Source organism: Artibeus jamaicensis, unplaced genomic scaffold (assembly GCF_021234435.1).
Source record: "Artibeus jamaicensis isolate MK-2021 breed Jamaican fruit bat unplaced genomic scaffold, CSHL_Jam_final scaffold_1964, whole genome shotgun sequence".
In the NCBI taxonomy this organism is placed as follows: Eukaryota; Metazoa; Chordata; class Mammalia; order Chiroptera; family Phyllostomidae; genus Artibeus; species Artibeus jamaicensis.
Window position 1 is genome coordinate 56,989,848 of NW_026522030.1, and position 26,158 is coordinate 57,016,005.

Consider the following 26,158-nt stretch of genomic DNA (forward strand, 5'->3'; position numbering starts at 1 on the left):
CACATTGACGTTTCCCTCTTTCTTTCTCCCTCCCTTCCCCTTTGGTCTAAAAATAAATCTTTAAAAAAATAAACAATATCTAGTCTAAGAAATTTAAAAGAAAAAGTTTAAATCTAGTTCTAGTCAACATTTTCAATCCTATTTATAAAACCTCCTGAGTCTTGTCTTTATAAATTATGTATGTACATTGATGTCAATCATTAATTTGCAGGTGTTCCTAATGTCAGGCCTGTTTACATCTTTTCCAAAGGAGAGAAGATACTAATTTAGAGAACCAGGCACACCAAGATCTCATTTACCCTGTAAGCTCTGCAAAACTGAGCAGACTTGGAAAGGAGCTCAAAGATAGTCTGGGCAGATTCTAGTTCTTAAATTAGATAGTTTGGTCAGATAGTTGTTTCATGGACATTCATTCTTATTTTGTTTTGTAACTGAGATACTACATATATTTTCCTATATGTACCAAGTGTTACATAGTTAAACATGAACTGAACAGAGATAATTTCTTCAAAATATAATTATACAGATAAAATAAAACGAAATAGAGCTCCATTACTTCCTATATGCATATACGTTAATAATTTGGAATAAAGAAATATTCTTTTTAATATTTTTGTTATATTTATAAGAAAAATATATTTAAAAGTATTCATGATATAAACAACTCATTTCTTCAGAAAGCATCCAACCTATCCAATATTTTCATAGGACAAGTTCTAGCCTTATTTTTATCCTTTTTCAACAGGTGTTAAAGATAGAACCAGGTTAAAAAAAAAAAGAAGAAAATCATAAGAGGAAAAAAAAAAAGATAGAACCCAGCTAGTTAATCTGACCTGTCCAACTCCATTTGGTTTTTAACAGCTTGTCATAAAATACTTATCTTTTAATACCTAGAAAGTGTATTTTTAAATAAACAGTCCCTTAACTTCACAGACCAGCTATTAAGACAACATTTCCTATGGAAATATAATTTCAGGTCTGGCAATCTGATTTAAGAAAAAAATTCTGATCAAAGAAAAGCATTATACAGAGACATTTCTTATGATATTATTCATCTTAGAAAAATACAAATCCATTTAAATGTATTATAACTTACATGGTAACCATTCCTTTCATAAATGGAATATTATGCAGGTATCAAAAAATACTGTTAACCCCAAAAATACATAATTACATGGGAAACAGCTTAAGTTATAGCATGTGTAAAAAGGACAGTTACAATTTTCTTAAAAATAGAAAGTACATTGTTTTCTTTTTAATTTTGTTGTTTTTTCCTAAATGCTGCATAGGTATATTTTTTACCTATAACGCCACATTTTCCTACTCCTTTCATAAGTTAAAATAAGCTGCGATTATTTTAACACTTAGCCCCCAAGAAGCACGTATGTCCTTCCTCACTTTTCTGGAATCCATGCTTCCAACAGCCTCAACCGTCCAAAACACACACAAAAAATTTTCATATACAAACAGCCTCGACCTTCTGGAAAATCTACTGTGAAAGTCTGCATTTATTTTCTGGATGACAAAGTCAAGCTGAAGACTATTAAAGTCTCATAGCTAAAAATAATTTGGCTAGCAATTATCATTATTATAGCAGATAAAAATAATTTGTCCTCCAGGATTCCTGAAAATGATTTTTCTCACCTCTGTCAGGATCCTAATGAACATTCACTATTGCTAAATTGTTTCTGTGGTCCGTCACATCAGTCCACAGAAACGGACCTTTGGTTACACCTTTTCCCATTCTTCAGGGATCCAGAAATTCTACATATCTAATCCAAAAAGCTTCAAAGGGGTCATTTTCTCTCTTTTGTTCTTAAATTTTTATTATACTGTAAAGGTTCAACTTACAATTAAGAAAAACTAGGTTATTTTAAGAAACCGTCTAAATAATTCCATAGTGTTTGATTTTGTTTCCCTCTGAACACTTTTTCCTAACCTCAAATTCATTTTTCAATTTTATTTTCCAGATAAATCCAATTGCATGAAGTTTTCATTGAAAATGTACAAGACCAGCCCTGGCCAGTGTTGTTCAGTGGGTTGGAGGGTCCTCCCATAAAGTGAAAGATCACAGGTTCGATATCTGGTCAGCACATATGCCAGCTGGGGCATGTATGAGAGGTAAGCAATCAGTGTTGCTCTCTCACATCCATGTTTGTCTGTCTGTCTGTCTGTCTGTCTCTCTCTCTCTATATATACATATATACACACATATATATACACACATACACACATATATATAATAGAAACATATACACAGACATATATATATATATATACACATATATATTTTCCCCCTTCTAGGATAATTAGCATCTCCATGAGGAGTTGGCTTTTAAACTAGCCCACTTCCATAAATTTTAAAAAATGTAATGTGTTTGCAGCTAGCTGAATGTGAAATGCCGGTTCTTCATTCCTACCAAACTATTAACAACTTACTTAATAGGAGTCAATCACTATCTTTTTGTTCCAAAGACAAAAACTGGACATAGGTAAAAACAATCTCTTTTTTTGTTTGTTTCTACCACATTTGCTATAAAATGGTGAATACTATGGACAGCCACACCGAGAAATTATATTCAAAAAAGGTTATATTCCCTGACTTCTCAGAATATGGTCCCCAAATCAGTAACCTCAAGTTTGGAACCTGGGAACCTCAGTAACCTGGGAAGTTGTTAGAACTAAAAACCTCAAAGCCCCACCCTAGACCTAATGAAGTATAATCTGCATTTACCCAGGTACCCAGGTCATTTGCACATTAAAGTCTGAGCAGCACTTAGTCTGAAGGTTAAGTTAGAAAGTAGCATGATTAACTTCCTAGTGCTTGCTCATTCTAAGTTGTGGGAAGCTGCAGAAAATCTGCAGTCAGCAATGAATAAATTATTCCTAAAGATCATTGGTAAATTTTTTTAATTAAATCAAGCCTTTCCATGAAGATAAAAAAATATATACGTGTGTGGCTGATGCTTCGTGCTTATTAACAGGATTTTTTAGTGCAGCACCAGAACTAGATATTTTTAATAACATGCTGAAAATAGGTACATCTGTTCTCCATTCTCTATTAAGAAACCATTCTTGTTAAAGAATTTTCCTCTTTTTCAAACCTAAAGTGGGTCTTGTGGATGAAATCTATTTTTAATTGTTCCCTGTTAAAAATGTTTTAAAGAATCTTAACCAATTTAATTTGCCTTGCAAAGAATTAGGTATGTATGTTTGAGACAAATACACAGCCCCTGTCACAGTCCCTGGTCTCACAGTAACTAGTCAGTCTGTTAAACCTGCAACAAAGGGTCCTCACACTTTCAAAGATTTTTGTAAGAAAATATCAAATCACTGGCTACTGGGAATTTATGATACAAGTTGACTCACAAAAGTTTGATTTATTCACCTCTCCAGAGGTGTATTCAATATGTAACATGGTACACCTGCACTGACCTGTGCTGTTACTCTACAGATTTTTAAACAAGATGCTTCTATAAGGACTTGCACTATAGCCTCCCACAAATGTGCTCTGGGAATAACTATCCCTCTACAATCAGAGCCTTGTTCTAAACAGAGCCCTTAAGTAAATTAAATCTTTAAAAAAACACACTTTTGTGTTTGTAAAGAAAGAAACATTTCCTGAATGCCAGAAAATGTTTCCTTGAGAAACTGTTTATGTTACTGTGTTTAAAAGGTGTTTATGTTGCTATAAACACCTTCCTTATAAGAGGCATAGCAGTCTCCTATTGTTTACATTGTAATCAGCCCTGATTCAAAAGATCTACCCACATTCTTCATGCCAGGACTAACTCTCACTCCATTCTGTCTCAATCAAATCAATGCCAGAGATATTCTGTATTTGTTTAGCATAATCAACCCGTCACACAGAAATAGAGGAGCTTAGGTTCATAATTAGTACTACAATGACCAACCTCATGATTTAGCAAGTTGTGGTGGTTTATGTCGTGTCAACATGATTAAGCAGGAACAACATTTCCTGTAATCTTCTTCCTGTAATAGTTACAGGTTAAAGTTGACCAAAAGTAGAATTAGCATTGATTTAAAAGGATCTCCATGGATATGGAAGCCATTACTGTCTGAAGGCTGTCACAGTCAGAATGGTGACCAGACATGGCTATATGGGTGGTTTCAAGCTTATTTTTGCTCCTCTAAGATCCTGTTCAACTTCTCAAGTTGGCCCAGCGGTAGGTCAATAGCAACTCTAGGCCGACCTCTGGACCCTAAGAGGTGGTAACTACACAGAGACACAGCCTTCCACAGACTTTGCTCATAAGTATTGCTCGTGCTTGGCTTCTCAAACTCCCTAGTTAGAGTCTCCACTGATCCTCTAACTTGCCTCCTGGACTCTCACTGCCCAAGCTCCTCCCAAAAATGTCTACAACTTAATTTCTGTAATAACTCTTTGTCCACAAACCATTGTCATTTTCCAGGATTAAATCCCAACTGATTCTAAAGGCTTGTTTTACTTGATAGCTCTAGATTTAAATAATCCCTGGCCATTAAAGATACGGTTTATTCAACAGTACACTTCTTATTATGTTCAGCTATAAGTAGTAGTAGAATAGGGCCTGTGGTTTAAGCCCTTGACTTAATCCTACTTTTTTCCCATATAACTTTTTTCGTTTTGTTCTGGCTTTATTGAGACATAACTGATATATTCAAAATTCACACATATAAAGTACATAACTTGTTATGTTTTCATATAAGTATACACTCAGGAAACTATCACCATGGTCAAGACAATGAAAATATCCAGCAACCCAAAAAGTTTTCTCACATCTCTTTAAAATCCTTTCCCCTTCCTGGCTGCCCAACTTTGCATCCCCAGGCAACCAATGATGTGCACTCTGTCACTATAATTACTTTTCATTTTCTAGAATTTTAATAATATGGAGTTGTACAATATATATATATACTCGTTATGGGGGGGAGGAACCTCATTTCTTTTGCTCAACATAATTATTTAATTATATTGAGATTCATCCATGCCATTTTGTGTATCAGTAGTTGATTCCTTTTTATCTGCTGAGCAGCATTTCATTATGTGGATATACCACAATTTTTTTTTGTTGATCCATTCACCTACTGGTAGACATTTGGGTTTCTCCTAATTTGAGGTTATTCCAAATAAGGCTCATATAAACTTTTGTGTAACACTCTTTGTATGAACATAAGCTTTTAAGTCTTTTGGGTAAATATCTATGAGAACAATCACATAGATGCATGTTTAATGCTTTAGAAAACTAAGGAACTGTTTTCCCAAATTGATTATAACACTTTTAGTATCAATTAGCAATGTGTGAGAGTCCCAGTTGCTATATATCCTCATCAACATTTGCTGTGGTCAATCTTTTTAATTTTAGCCATTCTAGTGTCAGTACCTAATATCTCATAGCAGTTTAAATTTGAATTTTTCTAATGACTAATGATACTGTGGGTCATTTCACATGCTTATTTGACATCCATATACCTACTTTGGTGACATGTATTTTTAAATCCTTTGCTCATTTTTAAAGTGGGTTTTGCCCTGGCTGGTGTAGCTCAGTGGATTGGGTGCGGGCCTGGGAACCAAAGGTTCGATTCACAGTCAGGGCATATGCCTGGGTTGCAGGCCAGTTCCCAGCAGGGGACGCATGAGAGGCAACCATACATTGATATTTCTCTCCCTCTCTCCTTCCCTTCTCTACTAAAGATAAATAAATAAAATATTTTTTTAAAAAGTGGGTTGTGTTATCATTGAGATGCAAATTCTTACAACAGAAATTTAACCTTTCATGCCAGAAGTCCAAATTCAAGAAAATCAAGGTGTCTGGCAAGGGCATGACCTCTCTGCAAGTTCCTGGTAGAACCTTTGCTAGACTACTCTGAGATCCTGTGGTTGGTAGTAATCTCTGGCATTCCTAGGCTGTGACGGCATAACTGCATAGCCTTCTTTCCTGTGTGTCTCTGTATCTTCCCATTGCCTCCACATAAAAACACCAGTCATTGGACTTGGACCCACACGAATTCACTATGATTTCATCTTAATTTCTATTACATTTGGGCAGGGGTGGGGTGGATTCTATTTCCAAATAAAGTCACATTCACAGGTACCTGGGGCTAGAACTTCATTATGTCTTTTGGGTGGACACAATTCAATCCACGACAAGCACTTATCCTTTAACAAGAGCACAGTGAACAATAAATTAGTCAACATAAACTCTGACCACTGGGACAATAGTCTGGTTTTACCGCATGCATTGTTCCACAAGCTAATTTGCAGAATTTCTTCTGCAAATTAGCAAATTTCTTCTATGTGGTCTTACATCCCCAAAACAGATGAATTCCTAGCAATCTATTAAGCTTAATTGAATATCTAACATTGAATAGCCTCTATTTTAGTTTTTGCTGGGTTTTTCCTGTTTTTTTTAAATTATATTTTATGGATTATGCTATAAGAGTTGTCCCAATGCCCCACACTTTCCCTCCTCCACCCAGCACCCGCCCATTCTCTCGGGCAATCCTCATATCTTTGTTCGTGTCCACTAATCATGAGCGTAAGCTCTTTGGCTACTCCATTTCTTACAGTACATCCCCATAGCTATTCTGCAACTACCAATTTGTACTTCTTAATCCCCTCACCTCTTCACTCATTCCCCTAATACCTCCTACATATTTTTCTTAAATAAGTTCCTTTAACATTGCATATAATAATGGTTTGGTGATGATGAACTCCTTTAGTTTTTTCTTGTCTGAGAAGTTCTTTATCTTCTCTTTGATTTTAAATGATAGCTTTGCTGGGTAAAGCATTCTTGGCTATAGGCCCCTGCTTTTCATGACTTTGAATATTTCTTGTCAATCCCTTATAGCTTATAGTTTCTTTTGAGAAATCAGCTGACAGTTTTATGGCAACTCCCTTATAGATAATTGACTGCTTTTCTCTTGCTGCTTATAATATTCTCTCTTTATATTTAACCTTTGGCATTTTAATTATGATGTGTCTTGGTGTGGGCCTCTTTGGTTCATCTTATTTAGGACTCTAGGTGCTTCTTGGACTCGCATGTCTTACTAAATTAGGAAAGTTTCTTTCATTTCTTTTCAAACAGATTTCCAACTTCTTGTTCTTTCTCTTCTCCTTCTGGCACTCCTATAATGCAAATGTTGAACCTCTTGAAGTTATCCCAGAAGCTACTTGTACTAACCTCATTTTTAATTCTTTTCCTTCTTGTTGTCCTGATTGGTTTTTGTTGTTGTTGTTGTTATTATTGTCATTATTTTGTTTGGATCTTTTTGCTTCCTTATGTTCCAAATCATTGATTTGATTCTCAGCTTCATGTACCCTACTATTATTATTCTGTAAACTGTTCTCTTCTTCAATTAGTGTATCCTCCATTTCTGACTGGATCTTTTTTGTGCCTCTGAGGTCCTCACTAAATTCCTTGGGCATCATTATAACCAGTGTTTTCAATTCTGCATCTGATAGATTCCTCATCTTCCTTTTGTTTAATTCTTTTTCTGGAGTTTTGATCTGCTCTCTCATTTGGGCCATGTTCTTTTGTCCCCTCATTTTGGCAGCCTTCCTGTGTTTGTTTCTATGTACTAGGTAGGGCTGCTTTGACTCTGTGTCGTGGTAGCACAACCTAATATAGTAGGTATTCTGTTGGTCCAGTAGCACAGCCTCCCCTTTCACCCAGGCTGGGTACTCAAGATACGCCCTCTGTGTGGACTGAGTACACCCTCCTTTTGTAGTTCAGCCTTGATTGCTGCTACATCAAAGGGAGAGATTTACCCAGGCCAGTCAGCTACAAAGACGGACTGTGACCACTGGCCACCAACCTCTGCCCTCTGTGGAGGATCAGATGTTCAGGGTCAGTGTGGTGGTGCTGCAACCTGGTCTGTAGCTATCCACTGGGTGCTTAGACTCTGGGGTTTCCTGGGTGGTACAGGCCAAGGTCAGCCACTGCCTATGTTCTACTCAGGGCCACCATGTATGAGCTACAAAGCAAGTGCAGATGACTGCTAATATGCTGGACTTGGAGGTTACCAGGTGAAGCTAAGCTGTGAACTAAAGCTGGCTTCTCCTAGTGCTATTCCTAGGTCCACTTAAGAGGTGTGGAGGCTGGAGACTCACAGAGGCAGGCTGTTGCTTGTTTCAGAGAATTTAGGAAGTTGCAAAGCATGCACCAAGACCAGCCATTCAGACTTCTGCCAAGATGGAGGTGTAGGTGGAAACACTTTGCATCCTCCCACAGCCAAACCTAAAAACAACAAAGTTTTAACAATAATAAATGCAACCAAACCACACAGAAAATCGATAATACAGAGTCCAAAAACAATGGCCCGCTCAGCTAAACCGGTGAGAGGGGCGAAGCCAGCAGCGAGCAGGTCAGGCAAAAAAGATCCCCAGACCCGGCGGTACACAGGCAACCAAGGGTGGGTATCCCAGGTGTGGGCTAGCTACAGGCAGACACAGGGAAGAGGTGCGGCTGGCTGTCTGTAGTCGGTCCAGCATTTGCAGGCAGATAAACCAGTGAAGAGGCGAACACTGAGACAGACTGAGCAGGCCCCAGCGCAGGGCGCGAGGCTTGCATATTTGTGCTCAGATAAACAGGCGGGGGCAAGTGGAGAGGCAGACAGGGGGAGAGAAGAGGACTGCCATTGCTCCCTCTCTGACCCTGCCTCCACATACAGCATCACAAACCATCGACCTGGGTAGCCCCACCCTGGTGATCACCTAAGGCGCCTCTCCTCATACGTAACAGGAATTAACAGATCAAAACATGGCTCAAGAACAACTCAGAGCCCCAGAGCCAATAAGTCTAAGCAATGAAGAAATAACCAAACTATCAGATGCACAGTTCAAAACACTGGTGATCAGGATGCTCACAGAACTGGTTGATTTTAGTCACAAATTAGAGGAACATATGAAGGCTAAACTAATTGAAATGAATGGTAGTGCACAGGAAACCAATAGTAATGGAAAGGAAACTGAGACTCAAATCAAGGGAGTAGACCAGAAGGAAGGAAAAAATGACCGAACAGAAAAATATGAAGAAACAAGAATTCAAAAAAATGAGGAGAGGCTTAGGAACCTCCAGACATCTTTAAATGCTCCAACATCCGAATTATAGGGGTACCAGAAGGGGAAGAGGAACAGTCACAAGTGGAAACTTTATTTGAACAAATAATAAAAGAGAACTTCCCCATTCTGGCAAAGGAAATAGACTTCCAGGAAATCCAGGAAGCTCAGAGAGTCCCAAAGAAGTTGAATCCAAGAAGGAACACACCAAGGCACATCATCATTACATTAGCCAAGATTAAGATGAAGGAGAGAATCCTACAAGCAGCAAGAGATAAGGGGACAGTCACCTACAAAGGAGTTCCCATCAGACTGTCAGCGGATTTCTCAAAAGAGACCTTACAGGCAAGAAGGGGCTGGAAAGAAGTATTCCAAGTCATGAAATCCAAAGACCTAAATCCAAGATTGCTCTATCCAGCAAAGCTTTCAATTAGAATGGAAGGACAGATAAAGTGCTTCTCAGATAAGATCAAATTCAAGGATTTCATCATCACCAAGCCCTTATTATATGAAATGTTAAAGGGACTTACCTAAGAAAAAGAAGATAAAAAAGATGAACAGTGAAAGGACAGCAAACTCACAGTTATCAACAACCACACCTAAAACAAAAGCAAATTAAGAGGACAGCTAGATCAGGAGTGAACCATAGAAATGAAGATCATGTGGAGGGTTAGCAACAGGGGAGTGGAAAAGGAGAAGGGGTGAGAAGGTACAGAAAATAAGTAGCATAGATGGTAGGTAGAAAATAGATAGGGGGAGGGTAAGAATAGTAGGGGAAATATAGAATCTAAAGAACTTGAGACACGTGGTCATGAACCAAAGGGGGGGTGGTGAGAGAGGGGTGTGCAGGGTGGAGGGGAACGGAGGGGGGAAATAGAACAAATGTAATGGCATAATCAATAAAATAAAAATATATACTTAAAAAAATAAATAAAATAATAAAGTGCTTAAAAAAAAAAGACCAGCCATTCATATGAAAAAGCCACTGTTGACAGCTTAGTTAGGCCCATAAGTTGGGTGAGTGGAGCTTCACTGGATCTCCAGGGTGATTAGCCAGCCAGCTTGCTGGAGTATCAGATTTGCCCCCACCCCTCCACCCCCGTCCAGCTCTGTGGCTCTGTTGGGGGAGGTTTCAGAATAGAAACAATGGCCTCTGCCCACCTTTCTGTCTGGGGGAAAGCTGTCCCCCGGCTCTTGCCTTCATGCCACACACTTCAGTTCCTCCCCATATGCCACTGGTGCCTTTCAAGCTGCTACCCCAGTGCTGGAGACCAGAGAGAATGAGTCTGAGTAAGTCCACGTACGGATTCTTTAAGAGGAACTGCTTGAGCTTCCAGAATTTTCTTCCACCCATTCAATCCCCACTGTGTTTTTGCAGCCAGAAGTTATGGGGACTTATCTTCCTGGCACTGAAACCCTGGGCTGAGGGACCTGGTATGGAGCTGAAATCCCTTCCCTTCCCAAACTTTTATCCACCACATGTGGATGTGGGAACAGCCTGTACCATGTCTCCACGTATCTGATCTGCCCCACCTACCAGTCTGGATGGATGAGCTATTTGTTCAATTCAACTCGGCTTCTAACTGTTGTGAGTGATGCTTGTTCCATAGTTTTTTTGTGTGATTTGGTATAGTTTTGTGAGGAAGTGAGCCATGTTTACCTACACCCCCAACTTGACTGGTAGTCTTGGCTAGTCTTTCTTTACCAACTATTAAGTAAAGGTATATGAAGAGAAAAAACAATTATCACATGATTATCTCTTACTACCTCCCCCCTTGACCTGCCCTCAACTAAGGTATAAAAGTTGGATGAAAACATGTTAGAACAGTGAAAACTCTGCATTAAGAGATGCTTCTAATTCCATCCCTGTTTTCCTTCTATACCACCTAGAAGAAAAAATACTTCTCAAAAAATGTTCTAATTATCAACTGCTATACAATAAACTACCCTAGACTTAGTTTAAAACAATAACAGCCATTTTACTACCTTTCACAGTTTCTAGGTCAAGAACTCAGGAAGGGTTGGCTGGGCAGTCCCCTCTGAGTTTCTCATTTGACTAGAATCCGAGGGTGGCTGGAGCTGGAGCGGCAGCAGTCCTGGGCAGCGGAGGATTGGCTGGGCATCTGTCAATGTGTTCAGTTTTCTCTGAGCTGTTCCACGTGGTCTTACCTCACACCCAGATGTCCTCAGGATAGCTGGGCTGCTCACATGGTAGCTTCAGGTTTCACAAGCCAGCAGTGCATTCCAAGAAACAAAGAGGAAGCTGCTTTCTGTTTATGATGTAGCTTCGGAAATCACATAACATCATCTATTCGGGCAGGCCAAAAAGTTCGTTTGGTTTTATCTGTATGATGGCTCTGGTAGTGCTTAACTGTGTTTCATTCAAAACAATTTTGTTAAGACTGTTGTGACAGCTGTCATATCAGCATGCTTCAAAAAAATCAAAATTGGTAAATTTTTGTATGGCCATTTTAATATTGAAGATGCAAGAAAAAAGCAACATTTGGACATGTTATCCTTCATTATTTCAAGAAAGGTAAAAATGCAATGGAAACACACAAAAAAGATTTGTACAGTGTATGGAAAAGGTGCTGTGAGTCACTGAATGAATCAAAAGTGATCTAAGAAGTTCCATGCTGGAAATTTCTTGCTGGATGATGTTCCATGGTCAGGTAGACCAGTTGCAGCTGATAGCAATTAAATTGAGAATGATCAATGTTATACCACATGGAAGACAGCCGACATACTCGGAATATGCAAATCAGTAGTTACTGGTGAAAATGAAAAATGTCTCTTTTATTTTACAGAAAAAACGAAACAGATTTTTTGGCACACCCAGCACATCTCTCTCCAGGGACTGAAACAGTCACTAAAGGCCACCACGCTTCTAAGGGAGGAAACATGAACCTCACCTTGTGATAGGAGTATCAAAATAAAATTGTAAGGAAACATATGGAATGGGAGTAATGCTATGGAAATCTTTGGAAGATTCAGTTTGCCCCAGAACATATCCTGCGTTGCTCTAGGGCAATCAGAATAGTGAACTGTCCCATTCAAAATAAAAACCAAGGCCAAGCTATATACCAAAATTCCTAGAACTCAATATTCTCCTGATTTTTGTTTCTGTAAATACCATTTTGCATCTTTAAAATATGCCTTGTGTTATTAAAAATTAGATTCAGAAAGCTCTAGATGGTATGGCTCAGGGGATTGAATGCTGGTCTGCATACCAGAGGGTTGAGAGTTCGATTTGCATCAGGGCCTGCGTTGTGAGTCAGGTCCCCAGCAGAGGGTGAATGAGAGGCAACCCCACCTTGATGATTCTCTCCCTCTCTCTCTCCATCCTTTCCCCTCTCTCTAAAAAAATAAATAAATAAAATCTTCTTTAAAAAAGTAGATTCGGAAAAATGATTTACCCTATGTTTTTCTGAGAAACTGATGGCAACCACTTGACTCTCAGGAGCAACATTTGCGAGTCCCACCACCCAACATTCTCCCTGTGACCAAGGTCCAAAAGCCTCGGTTCCACTCTAGCCCTACCAGTAACTATTAATTTTATAATTCATAATCTGAAATCACTCTTTCATTGGTTTGAAGTTATAATACACACACATTCACACACACACACTTAACCAAATGGGAATGTTTTTTAGATAATTCACCAGTTACGGTTTTCTGTTATTTATTTACTAGTTTGAATGCCAAGGAATTACAATATTTCCCTTTCTACTTCCATGAATCATGATAAATCCAAAATCTTTATCCAAATATACCATTTCAGGGCACCTCATTTATTTTAAGATGCCCTCAATTCTCTATAAAATGTAATGAAAAATAAACTAACTTCCACACAGTAAATATTTATGGTACATCAACTGTATGCCAGGCCTTCCTTCTGCTATGCGCTGGGTCAAAGATGAGTAAGGCGCAGTCTCCTCTCCCTTGCGTAATGTGCTAAACATCTAACCATGAAGGCAAATTTACCGAGAACCACTACCCACTTCACCACAGGAAAGCCATATTTAAGGCTTAGAGACAGCTAAAAATCACACAAAATTTCTTTAAAAAAAAAAGGAGGTAAGTTATTGGCCAAGAAGAAAATGAAGGGCATTCATTATAAGCAAAGGGGAAAGCATAAGCAAAAGGCCTAGGGTATAGAGAACTCATGGTTTAATAAAGAACTATAAATAAACTTGAACTATGGCTCCAATACTCTTGGCTGTTTTGTGACCAGCCATGAGGCAAGTGCCAGTCTGCGATGCCCCTTACATCATAATAAGGGAACTGAATCCTACAGGCAATAGACAGCCACCAAATACTTTTAAGTGGTAGGAAATATTGAAGAGACCCATGTTTTCAGAGTGGCAACAATGTGGAAAATAATTTGAGGGAAGGGAGTCTGGAAGTAGGAAAAACGAAGTTTAAGACAAAGAAAAGGAGGGCCCAGGAAGTAAGTGAACAAAACAGACAGAAAACATCCAGTCTGGCAGCTAATACCTTGAACCAGGGCGAGGTGAGTGGTGGGTGGTGGAGCAGGGTAAAATCAAAGCATCCTGTCAGAATGAGAATATACAGAAGCTGGTGAGAAGCATGTGTCAAAGTCAAACAGATCAAAGGCTAAGAGAGGAAATAAACCAAGATGACAATGATTTTAAACTTACTTTCTGCAAGAAGCTTGGTTAATTACAGAACAACATCCATAAATGGCGTACTAGGTGACAGAATATGAGCTAAGTACATAATCACAAACTCAAGGAGTGTGATTTTTCATTCCGGTGATCATCTTATTCATCTTATAAACCACTTTCCTCTCCCTCGACAGAACTGGAAGGTAGAAACGAGAAGACTGGAGATGTCAGGGAACAAGAAACTTTAAAAACAAAGTTGTAAAGAGGAATAAGAGACTAGAAATGAAATCTGTACAAAGTACACATATAGAAGAGCAAAAATAACTGGCAGAGAATAAAAATTTGAAGAGGTTAGCCTCTAAGCTCTAAAATGAAAGCTTTCCTGTCACAGTAAGTCCTGGTTCTTCTTTGCACTGCCTCTGTGCCTCGCCTGAAGAAGCATAGAAGGTGGGGAAGCACGCACTTCTCTTAGTACAGACAAGAAATGGGCTTGTTTGTACCAACTGTGGGTGGGGTTTTTTCCTCTTCCCTTTGCTTCTATATCCTCACCTTGAGAGGCTTATATGAAGGGTTAGCAGTAGGCCTGGCACGTAACATTACAGTGTCTCCAAGCATTAAGTATTCATATTAGCTACTAACATCAGATACACCTACGTCTAACCATTTTTTCAGCTTATTTTACGTAGCCTGAAATGCCTTCTTGTCCTTCTTCACATTCCTAAAGACAGCAAGAAAAACATGCATTTCTGTCTTGTCGTCTCTGAAAAATACAGGACAGTGGTCACACTGACAGTCGCCCTGCTAGTTCAGCAAAAGGCGCTGATGGCCGTTCTGGGGCCACCAGTTAGACCGTTGGCTCTCCCTTGTCTCTGCAGCCTCTCCATCCTGACTGTAGTTTCCAGAGCCATAGCACTGAGTAAACACTTTTTTTTTACCTTTTAAATATTAAACAACCATACAAAGCCATTCTTCAGTGAAACATGTTGTTGGTATAAGGATACAGATTTCTGGCTTTGAATCACTTCCAGTTCTTATGCATTCCAAATCACATGCCAAAATTTTAATGAACTTGCAAATTTACATTTACGAAAACAGACCTTGGCACACATGAATGGGTTATTTTTCCATATCACTTTTCAAAAGGTTCTTCATAGCTAAAATGATTCTGAGCTGTCTTCTGTCATTCAAGATGAACTCTACAAAAGAACTAAGTGTTCTTACTTTCACACTAATTTATTCTACATTGGTTTTACTCAGCATATGGTAAGCATATGGGAAAGAGAAGTGTATCTGGAAGCTGTTAGAACTGCATGTAATCAAAATCTACCAGAAGAAACCTAATTTGATTAATTGAAAATTAAAGTAGTAGTTAATCACTTGCTATTTGAGAAAGGGGAGGAATATCACTTAAAAATGAATCTTTCTTAAACATATAAAATTAATTCTCTTTGTTCCAAATACTTACTATTCAGTTGGTAGTAACAAAAGTCTAAGGCCCCCCTAAATTCTTCAATAGGTAGGCCCTGGCTTACAGTTAAGGTGAGTAGCAGATTTTAAAGACAATACAAGAACCCTGTTCCTGAAAACATCACTTTAGCAGATAATTGATCTTTCAAAGCAGGGAAGGAGGCAAGCTGAATCCAGGTCAAGGTTTCCACCCATACTTAACTCTAAGTTATAATGCTCATATGAAACCTGTAAGTTTATGTAAATCTGTTCATTTAACATCTTCAGCAAAATCCACTTTACCTGATGACAAAAGAATATCATCAACTGATGAAAAGCAAAAAGCAGAGAGAACATTTCATAAAACAAAACTGCCTGCTGAGGTGACCATGGCCTATGTTTAACAGTTGTATTATTTTTTTTAAATGACACTGCTATCACTACAAAAAATATTTACTTATAATAACATCAAATTTTATATAACCTCTCTAAGCTTGCCTTAAAAACCAGACCCTCATGAGTTTCCCCCACCCTCCCAAACCGCTGTATAACACAGTAATCAAAACCCAAATTAATCCCATGTTCAAAGCTAGCAGATCATTTCTCAGGATTACCCAATTTCCTCCTGCCCATGCATGCAAGATTTTGCTTACTAACTATAGCAAGTTCATTGTCTTTTTCAAAGGCAGAGCAGCAGCATTAAAAAAAATTAACCCAATCACATAATGCCATACAGTATATTGCCAAAATGAAAGGGGGGGGAAAAAACCCTCAAGCCAGGGCAACAGATAAGTCAACAGATTCAACATTTTAAATGCCAAAATCATAGTAGAATAAAATGAAAAGTACATTTTACAATAAAAATACATCAATCCAAATGAAGTGTGCCTAACATCTAGGCTAAGCATTAAAACATAAAACATAAAAGAATAAAAGAAAGCAGCTTACACAGGTGGAAAAGCAAGTGTACTAAACACGAAAATTAATTAGTAACATGAAGATATCAAATTTACATTCCTCGCTGCTTAATACAAAGAGGGAGGTTCTATTTCTATGTATCACAGTAACTGTTTAGGTTCTACTATTGACCAGAAACACAGTACCATGCCTTCTGAGATGGCTCTCAATTTAAAATATTTGCAACTTTCCTGTCATAAAGATCATTTATATATGTCTCACAAAACCCCAAGTAAATGAAAAACCCACAAAGTGCTTGAAACGTACAAATAATAATGACGACAGATCTATTCCCTTACCTTTCCCCCACATTCCACCTTTCCCCTTTTATACAGGAAAATGTTTTCGGCCTTATCAGTTTCCTTTCACAAACACTCTGCATCACGTATCCTCAGGAGGCCCATCCACTAAAGGCAGAATGAAAGTGTTTACAGATGGTAGAAAGAGATAGGGGAGGACACTACCCCAGAGCCAAGGCTATCACCCCAGGATCTAGAGACCCACAGAGAAGAAATTCTAGTAAACAAAACTCCAGTCATAGCTTTAGTGAAGAACTGAAAGTAAATCTGGGAGGTAAAGAATGAAGATGACAAAAGATGGTTAAAGGTTCAGGCTAGAAGAAAGGATTAGACAGATAAGCACAAACTACTGCTTTTCAAAGTCAGACTCCATACAATTCAAGTTTATAAAGACTAGCCTCTTGAATTAAAATGAATGAAACAAAACAAAACAAAACAAAAAAATGCATTTAAAAAATGTTTAAACCGAGACGGCAAACCATATTTGGCATGTTCGCTAAAGTATGAAATAAGTATACAGACCTACCTAAGAAAATATGACTAGAGATCCCAATTTTACTGTATTCAAACCACTTTATGGCATCATTAATTTACACGGCTGTCATCTCTATAGCCTCGAGGAACCAGTAACCAAAGAACATGGCACATGATTTCATTTTAAATAGATTCATTCTAAAAGTCAAGTGATTTGGGGTTGAGAGAGCAAGTGGCGAGGACATGACAAGGAATTACAGGCCAAAATAAACCAATGGGAATTAGGACAACTAGGGCTCTCTCTTCATGCGAGAGAAATACCTACCGCATTAGGTTCTACATTTCCCCAGGTACGCACAATGGCCGCAACAGTTTACATTTTATTAAGATCTAGATGAACACCAGGTCTGCCTGTGCTCTTCCAACTCTCTCCATGAGGAGTCCAGACTGGGCCCCTGTAACATCTGGTAGCACAATCACTTACGCCTTCGTAAGCTGGTGATCTGGGTGGGTGGTTTTTTTTTTAATATGTTCACTACAGGAAGTACACTTACTAAAATTTTGCACTGAAAGGCATATTTACTCTGTTCAAACTTCACATGAATGTAGGAGGAAGAACTGTTTACTGGATGGTTTGCACTTTTCCATCTCCAGATGAAAGTAGTCAGCCATCCCTAGCAGTGCCTGGTCTGAGTCACCAGAACACCATTAGAGTTGTTTCTCTTCTACCTTGATCTTTCTCCTGAGACATTAGTTAACATTTACACTTGAGGTTTTGGGGTTTTTTAAGCATAAATAATTGAAAACTATGTGATGCCATGACAAACAGCTCACCACAGCAAGACTGTAATTATACCCCAGCTCGAGTCACTGCAGTTATGTACATATCAGTGCACCCTTCACTAACTAAATAACCCACAACTTTTATCACATACATCCTTGAAAACAGATTACTATTCCATTTTACTAATACCAGATTTTTAAAAATATTCTGCTGAGTGATTTAAGTAACGTATATTATAAAAGGAACTATCCGTTAGAGCACAGTGCAATGGCTAGGGCACAGAACTTTAAAAACAACTTATTTTGAATCTGATATGCACCACTTAACAAATTTTGACAGGCCAGTTAGCTTGTTTGAAGATCAAGGTCCTTATCTAAAGATGAGAATGTTAACACTGCTTCCTATTTATCTCCGGTGAATCATGAGGATCAAATGTGAAAATGTTTTATATACTCTAAAATCCTATACAAAACCACACAGGAAAGGACGGACAAATTTTATTACATAAACATTTAACATTTCTGAATGGCAAAAGACAAAGGCACCAGTATCCAATAGTAAACCAGAAGAAAATATTTGCAACACATTGACACTAGTATCTCTAAAGAACTTTAACAATTTGATAAGCAAAAGAACCCAAGAGGAAAAAATAAAATAAATGTAAGTGAATTAAAAACAAATGAAAAAGAGCTCAACCTCACAGGTAGGCAGAGAAGTAAAAAATTAAAAAGTCAACTTTGCCAAAATTGGTGATAGTTACCATTTAGAGTTGGCGGCACTGCAAGGCAATAGGCATTTTCATACACTGCTCTTTAGGGGTGTGGGGGGGTATCTAAGTCTATACAATCTCCTGGAAAGACATACGGTAAAATGTCGTTGAACAATAATAAAAATAAAAATAAAAATAAAAGTAAACTGTTTAACTAACTGATTTTAGAGAGAGAGAGAAAAGTAGAAAGAGAGAGAAATGTCAATTTGTTGTTCCACAGTTATGCCTTCATTGGTTGATTCCTGCGTGTGCCCTGACTGGGGATAGAATCCACAAAGTGGGCATATTGGGGTGATGCTCTAACCAACTCGACTACCAGCCAGGGCCCAAATTCTAGGTCATACATCCTTCACTCAAGGAATCCCACTTCTAGTATTTATTCAACTGAACCAAAAGCACCAGTGTTTAAACATATATACTCAGGGAAGTTTCCCCATTACTGTTTAGAAAAACAAAAACGGAAAATGTGGTTTCCATCGATACCAGAAACGCTAAATAAATCACAGTTTACTCTCTCTGTAGAATATTACTTAGGCATTAAAAACAATAAATTCTGTATCTATGCATCTTATTGCTTCAAAATATGTTCAAGATATATTTAACTGAAAAATCCAAGGCCTACAATTATGTGAATCATATTATAATGTGAACAGTATTATTCAGTAAAAATATATATGTATATATCTACTTAAAAATTTTTAATGTATGTAACTTATTGACCATATGAGAAAGATGTGAAAGAAATAAATCATAATGTTAACACTGTTCACCAAAAAAGGCTGATACTAGAGGGGCTGTGTGTGTTTATGTGCGTACATGTCTGTATGGAAAGATGTTGATTGATTTCTGGGGTGACTGATCAGTAAACAGTAAATGCGTTATTTTTTATAATTTAAAAAACTTCAAAAATCAGCAATTAACACCAAATGAAATAGATCACACCCAGAATTGAAAAGAATATATGCAAATATGTAATACAATAAAGAAAGAAAGAAAGAAAGAAAGCTACATTGCCATATCTCTTGTCAACTAAAAAAACAGGTTCAGTGTTGGATGCTTTGCAATACACTACCTCCCAATTAATCCTTGTCCCAAACTATTACCTGAGTAAAAGTAGAAAAAGGGTCAAGCTACGACACCTCACTTAAATGCATAACTTAGTGACACACAGATATCACAGATGTTTTTACACACACATACACAATCCACTGAAGGAGGAGGAGGGGCAAAGGTTAGAAGAGAGGCTATAGGTGCTCAGGTAGATGGTAGGGGAGGGCAACAATAGCCATAGCAGACATTAATAATCAATAACCACACCAGTTTCTGTGGAGCTGAGCGCACCTCAGAATTCCACTACCCAGCTCAGAGTTGTAACCTATCTGCACTCCCTGGCTCAGAAAGCCAGATAGCTTAGCTGACCTTGCTGGAGGGAAGAAAAAAATCCAAGTCTGAGATGATGATGAGATACACATCTCTGCCTACCCTTTCTTACTCTAGCATTTCATGAACAAGCTTTGAGAAGTGCTCATTCAATAAATACTACTAAAATGTTCTTGATCTGCCTCCAAGAAAGGCTTCAGTGGTATAGTTTTAGGGTCTGTGGAACATGTCTCCATAGCTGGCAGCTGGCCTGCAATGCCATTAACATACATGTTTTCATTCCATAACAGAGTTTTCTTAGAAGTTTGAATATGGCGATAACATAGCAGCAGGATCTGGTAAGATCAGATACTTGCCCTTTTTGATAGGTTGGTATGTTCTCCTTACCTTAAACCAGTGGTTATCAAATTATGACCTCAAGACTAGCAGCATCAACAACACCTGGGAACTTGGTGGAAATGCAAATTCACGGGCCTCATCCTAAAATAAGTGAATTAGAAACTTTGGGGGAGGAGCCCAGCTCATTTTTAACAAGCTTTCCAGCTTGTTCTGATTCTGATGCCCACAAAAGTTTCAGAACCACTGCCTCAAAGTATCTGTGCAAAAATAGCAGCTACATGTATACATGTCTTTACCCTGCAAAATTGTACAGTAACAACAGCATAATGTAACATCAAGTAAAGTTCATTTGTTGTTTCTTTTTTTTTCTTGATGAAACTGATTTTTTCAAGAAACTTTGTTTTTAGAAGTCAGTAACTGAGGTTACTAAAATAGCTATCACCATCGCCAAAGCTGCTTCTAACTTCACCACCAGAGACAAAACACAACACATAAATGACCAAATCTCTCCCCATACTAACCATGTAGTTTGCACAGCCTGCCTTTTGGCTACAACTCCCACTGTTTATGGCACTTGCCCTTTTTGCATAACCAGTTGTGAAATGACTTTATTGTACATATTTACTCCACTGTATAAGACAATTCAAAAAACACAACTGATCTGAAATCACCATACATAAGACATTATATATAGTAGGAACAGCAAGTGGGGCCTTGACTCCAACAATTTTGCAAACCAGCTGGAGAACAGCTTGCAGAGTGCAGCAGACTCCTAGCTCTCCACCAGAATCTGTTCTCCTCTCTTCCATGCTACACAACATTCCCCAGCTTCCTTTGCAAAATAGTGGTCACATGAATAATTCTTGCTGATAGAATATGAGACGTGATATGACTTTAGACATGTTAGACTGTCGACATCAGATATGCTTTTCCTTCTACTCCACCCCCTTAAACCCAGAACTGGTGGCTTCAGAACTTCAATCATGCAAATGACCACACTGTGTCAGGAAATGGAGGCGAAAACACTTGGAAGGAACCTGGGTCTCTCTATATGACCACAAATCCTGCAACCTGGATCATGCCATCAGGACTTACATTATTAGAAAAACCATCATTGTTATTTAGGTCACTGTACACTTAAGTCTCTGTTACAGCAGCTTGGCACGGTTTGACTCAGGGACTATGTAAGTCCTTATATACTAACCGGTATGCAGTACATCAGGGGCTACAGAGAGCTGCTCCCCTCTACGTAGGGAACTTGAGGGAAAACAAAAATTGCAGGAGCACAGTTATGGAAAAGATTTGAAGCCTTCCCTGGCCAGTGTGGGGCAGTGGTTGTAATATCTTTCATCTTTCCACAACCTAAAGGTTGTGAGTTTGATTCCCAGTCAGGGCACATACCTAGGTTGTGACTGATCCCCAGTCAGGGCAAGGGTATGTGCGACCTCCAGTCCCAGAACAAATCCCAAGTCTGGGAGCATATGAAAGCAACCAATCAGAGAGAGAATGCTTCTCTCTCTCTCTCTCTCTCAAAAGGCAAATGAAAATGGCCTTCCGTGAGGATTTACAAAGACAAAAGATTCGAGTCCTCACCCCAACCCCACCAAGCAAAGTAGAGGGAAGACTTAGAAAGGCTGTGTGGTATGAATTTTCTAGGGACAAGTTACTCTAGTTGGTGCTAGGAGTCATAGTGCCATTCACGGAGATTAAAACTCAATAGCCCCACTTACAGCAGTTGTGTCTCCGTGAGCACTGGGACTACGGCAGTGCTAAACTATTTATAAAACTCTAATAAAACCTTCAGACCACCCGCCCCAAAGTACAAGTGCAAAACATGTTCTCACCATAAAAATGTCCATACATTTCACAGGGCTCATGGCTTCCCCCAAAGTTCATGCACAGACCCCCCAATATAAAGGTTTTTGTGGTTGGGGGTACATCTAAAGACAAAGAAGCTGATGTGCATTCTGCTCCAAAGCAACACTATTTTGCAAAGGCTGTTCACACAAGAAAATGATGCACAAATATCACTAGATATGTTATCTCATGGACCATGAGAACATAATACATAATGACAAAAAAAATACAAAATGGAAGGAAAGCCATTAAGAAAGACAACCCAAAAGATGCCAGCCATAATCTCTAGACCCAGATCCAGGTGTTCACAGCTGTGGACACTGGGCCTGCCCTGGATCTCCTGTCTTTATTCCTTCAAGGCTTTGCCTTCTTCATATGATCCAAGAAAAAAAGTAGCTCCAAAACAAAAGCTTAGAAATGCATGTTTATACTACACAGGTCTTCTGATGACAACCAAAGGTTATGGTAACTTTTTAAAAAAATTGAGGTCTAGCTAACATATAACATTTTATTAATTTTATGTGCACAACATAATGATTCAATATCTATAAATATTGCAAAATGATCACCACAGTAAGTCTAGTTTACATCACCACTTTTCTCAAAATCACAATTAGTCCAATCTGATAGACAGTCTCACAAATATATAAAAGCACAAAACTCTCTATGTGCGTACACCCAAATACTTCAAATTACAGTTAATCAGAGAGCGTCGACAGTCTAAGTGGGCTCATTCTGTGGCTTATTTCCAAAACTCTTATTATGTGTTGGGTAATTCTCACTTTCTGTGTCTCAGGAACTTTATTTTATTAAATAATTGTCATGTCATAGGCATATACTGCTATAAATTTTATATGCTAGGCTGAGCAGAAATATTTATTTCTTTTTTGTCAAAATCTATTCTAATGCGCTCTTTAGGCCTTTTGCCTAAAGAGTGCATAGAATCATATCCAGATAGATTTGAACCAAAAAAAAATCTGTATTTCTCCTAAAGAGTGTCGAGCAGTTGCAACAATGTGGAAAGCTGAGGTGGTAATCTGGAATTGGTGCCAGATTTCACCTGAACTCTGTTTCCAAAAATCTTTTTATCAGGCGCAATAACCAGGCTAAGAAGTAAAATCTTTGCCAAAAAGATTATATTATTTTTATAATATTATGAGATAATTAAAAATGAGTTCTAATAAACTTAATTCATACATTTTAAGTACCTACTAAACTTTCAGTAATACACTGGAAATTAGGATCCAGATTAAGGATCCACGTACCACTTTATTAATCAGCTATAAGAAATAATCATATTTATATGGTATTTGTATTTTTTAAGCTAGTCTAAGTCAACTGGTTAATAAAAATGTATTTATTGTCTATGTGCTAATATAGATTTTTTTCATTAAGACTTTAAAAAGTTCACAGCCTAATGACCTTTTAATATTGAACATTATAATGTCAGTAGAATTTTGGACAAATTTCCTTAGTGGCACAGAATAGGGGGAGTCTATATTAGGACAGGAAATATGGTGCATATTGGCCAATAGTCACTAGCTATTGTAGAGGGCTTACAACCAACAGCAAAGAACTGATTTCACTGCTGTATCCACTGAGAGGAACTAGAACAGTGGCATCCCGGTAACAATCATTGTAAGAGCACCCAAATTTAATTTTCCAATAAAAGAAGCCAGGGCTCTTTGGGAAATCAGTTGAACCCAGGGCTGGGGCAGTGAAAATATAAGATACACTTGGATAGTATCATGCTCTGAGGAAATAAAAAAGGAAGGAGAAAAAAGATGAAAGTATGTCACAATATACAGGAGGCAACCTGCAAGAATTCCCACTGGCCAAAATTTGGGACAATTTCAATAACAAATACAGAACATTAATATAACCCCAAAAATAAATACCCATGCAACATAGTGGGCATAAATAAATAACTAAATGAATAAACAAACAGAGAGAAGAAACAACTTTTCCTTGTAGAAGAATTTCAGTTAATGAGGGAGGAGAAATAAGGGAAACAAAATCACCATTAGAACATCATAGTGGCAACTGTTGCAGGCAGAACCCAGGGACAGGCGCAAAACTCAGTGGGTGAAAGTTTAAGCAGAAACAAAACATTATGCAGTCTTAAAGTATCTCTCCCAAAATATTTAGTAGACATAAAGAGAGAAATAGTACGTGTGTAGTGGAGAATCATAGCAGACACTACCTTAACCAAGTGAACAAGGTTAACACAACAGTGGTTCACACTGATATTCCCCAGTCTCTGAGGTGCACTGAGAAGGGCTCATCAAGTGTGTGGTGCCCTTCCCAGTTATAAATAAGCACACTCTAACCATAAGGAAAAAAATTAGACAAGCCCCAAATTGAGGGACATTCAACAAAATACCTGGCTAGTATTCTTCAAAAATGTCAAGGTAATAAAAGGCAAGAGACTAAAGAAACATGGTAACTAAGTGCAATGTGGGGCCCTAGACTGAATCCTGGAATATAAAAAGGACTAGTGATGAACTGGTGGAATGTGAATAAATTCTTTATTGCACCATTATCATTCTATGTTTGTTTATTTAAAACGTTAACATAAAGAGAAGCTGAATGAAGTATGTGTAGGAATTCTTTTTCCTATTTTTGAAAATCTTCAGTAAGTCTAAAATTATCTCAAAATAAAAGTTTTTAAAAATGCAATAAAAATAATCCCAATCAAACCAGCAACACAAAATTACTAAATATAAACCTGACAAAAACTGCAATTTAATTATGGAAAACATTATACAGTTTAACACAAAATAAACAGAAGACAGATTTAAAAGGGAAATACACTAAATTCACAGAATAAAAGAAGCTACCAACTCCTAATAAAGGTTAAGAATGAATTTTTCTGACCCTGTAATACCTTTAAATTAACTAATGGTCCAGTTAATTAAAAGTGAGTTCAATCTTCCTTCATGAAAAAAGATGAAGGGGAGGAAAAAACAATGTTTTTTGAAAATTCAATAAGGACAAAAGTTAGACATTATCATTAACCAGAAGAAATTTAGATAAGTATTTAAGTTATAGATTTTTAAAAGACATATTTTCTAATGACAGTACATTATTCTAGATTGGATCTGGAACACCAGAAAAAGATATTAGTGGAAAGAAAATAAGAAGTCTGACAAAAGTCTGGAGTTCAGTTAGCAGTGTTAAATGAACTCTGTTAACCACTGCCAATGCTAGTTTCACAGTTTTCACAAAAACACCATGGCAACATCAGACTTTCCCAGCAGGAGAACCTGGAGGAGAGGTACACAGAGACTGTCTGTACTACCTTTTCTGTAAATCTAAATTTATTCCAAAGTAAAAAGTTTATTAAACATATATGTCCTATCACTTCCAGCTATATAAATGATTCCTGACAGGAGCATGTCATTATATTCAGGCAGAGTGGGTTATTTGACTCGGTGCTTTCTGTTCTTTAAATTGGTGTTACGTATTTACACACACGTACAAAAATGTCTCAACATACATGGTAAAACTCAAAGAATTTAAGTCTCAATGGGAATAAGCTGAGCCACAGTCACAAGTTTGGCTCACAAATCCTATTTAACTATCAATTAAAAAGTATTTATATTGAGTTTGCCATCCTAAATGTTGTAAACTCCTATTTCTTTCATGTGACATAATCTAGTCAAATAGAAAGACATAAAGACATAAAAACAACTAGAGATTAAAGTGAAGACTAACGAAAGAAAATGAGTAGAGTAATGTGAAGAATAGCACAATACACACACCACGGTTAGGCACACAGAAAGAAGGGTGACTACCAGAGACTGTTTCCTAGAAAATGTGATCAATTATGTCTGGAAGGCAGAGCGGGAGTTTCCCAACCATAACAAAGAGCGGTTACTCTGAGAAGAGGGATAGCACCTCTAAGGTTCAGGAACAGGAAAAGCCAAGACACATTTGGTAACAGCAAAGTGTTAGGACAGAATGTCGGACCCTGGTCACAGCACTGCAGCTTTATGGATTAGATAGGTAGGTAGGTATGAAGATAGATAAATGATAGATAGATGGATCAATGGACAGATAGATGGATGAATGGATAGATAGATAGATAATAGGTGAATAATAGATAGGTAGAGAGATCAATCTAGATAGGGAGGGAGGGAGGGAGGCAGAGAAGGAAGGAAG

The 26,158-nt window shown here is 37.9% G+C and overlaps 1 protein-coding gene across 5 annotated transcripts in view; it reads right to left on the bottom strand.

The window, feature by feature from the left end:
* The window catches only part of MLLT3 (MLLT3 super elongation complex subunit), a 264,304-nt gene that overhangs the window by 153,037 nt on the left and 85,109 nt on the right, over positions 1-26,158 (bottom strand). Inside the window, exon 1 of one of the 5 annotated variants that reach the window (XM_037139583.2) lies at positions 16,392-16,650. The exons of the other annotated variants lie outside the window; for them this stretch is intronic. Within the exon in view, the coding sequence (XP_036995478.1) occupies positions 16,392-16,404 (13 nt within the window). The 5' untranslated portion in view covers positions 16,405-16,650. Of the gene's footprint in view, positions 1-16,391; positions 16,651-26,158 lie in introns of those variants that run through there. 5 annotated transcript variants of the gene reach the window in all.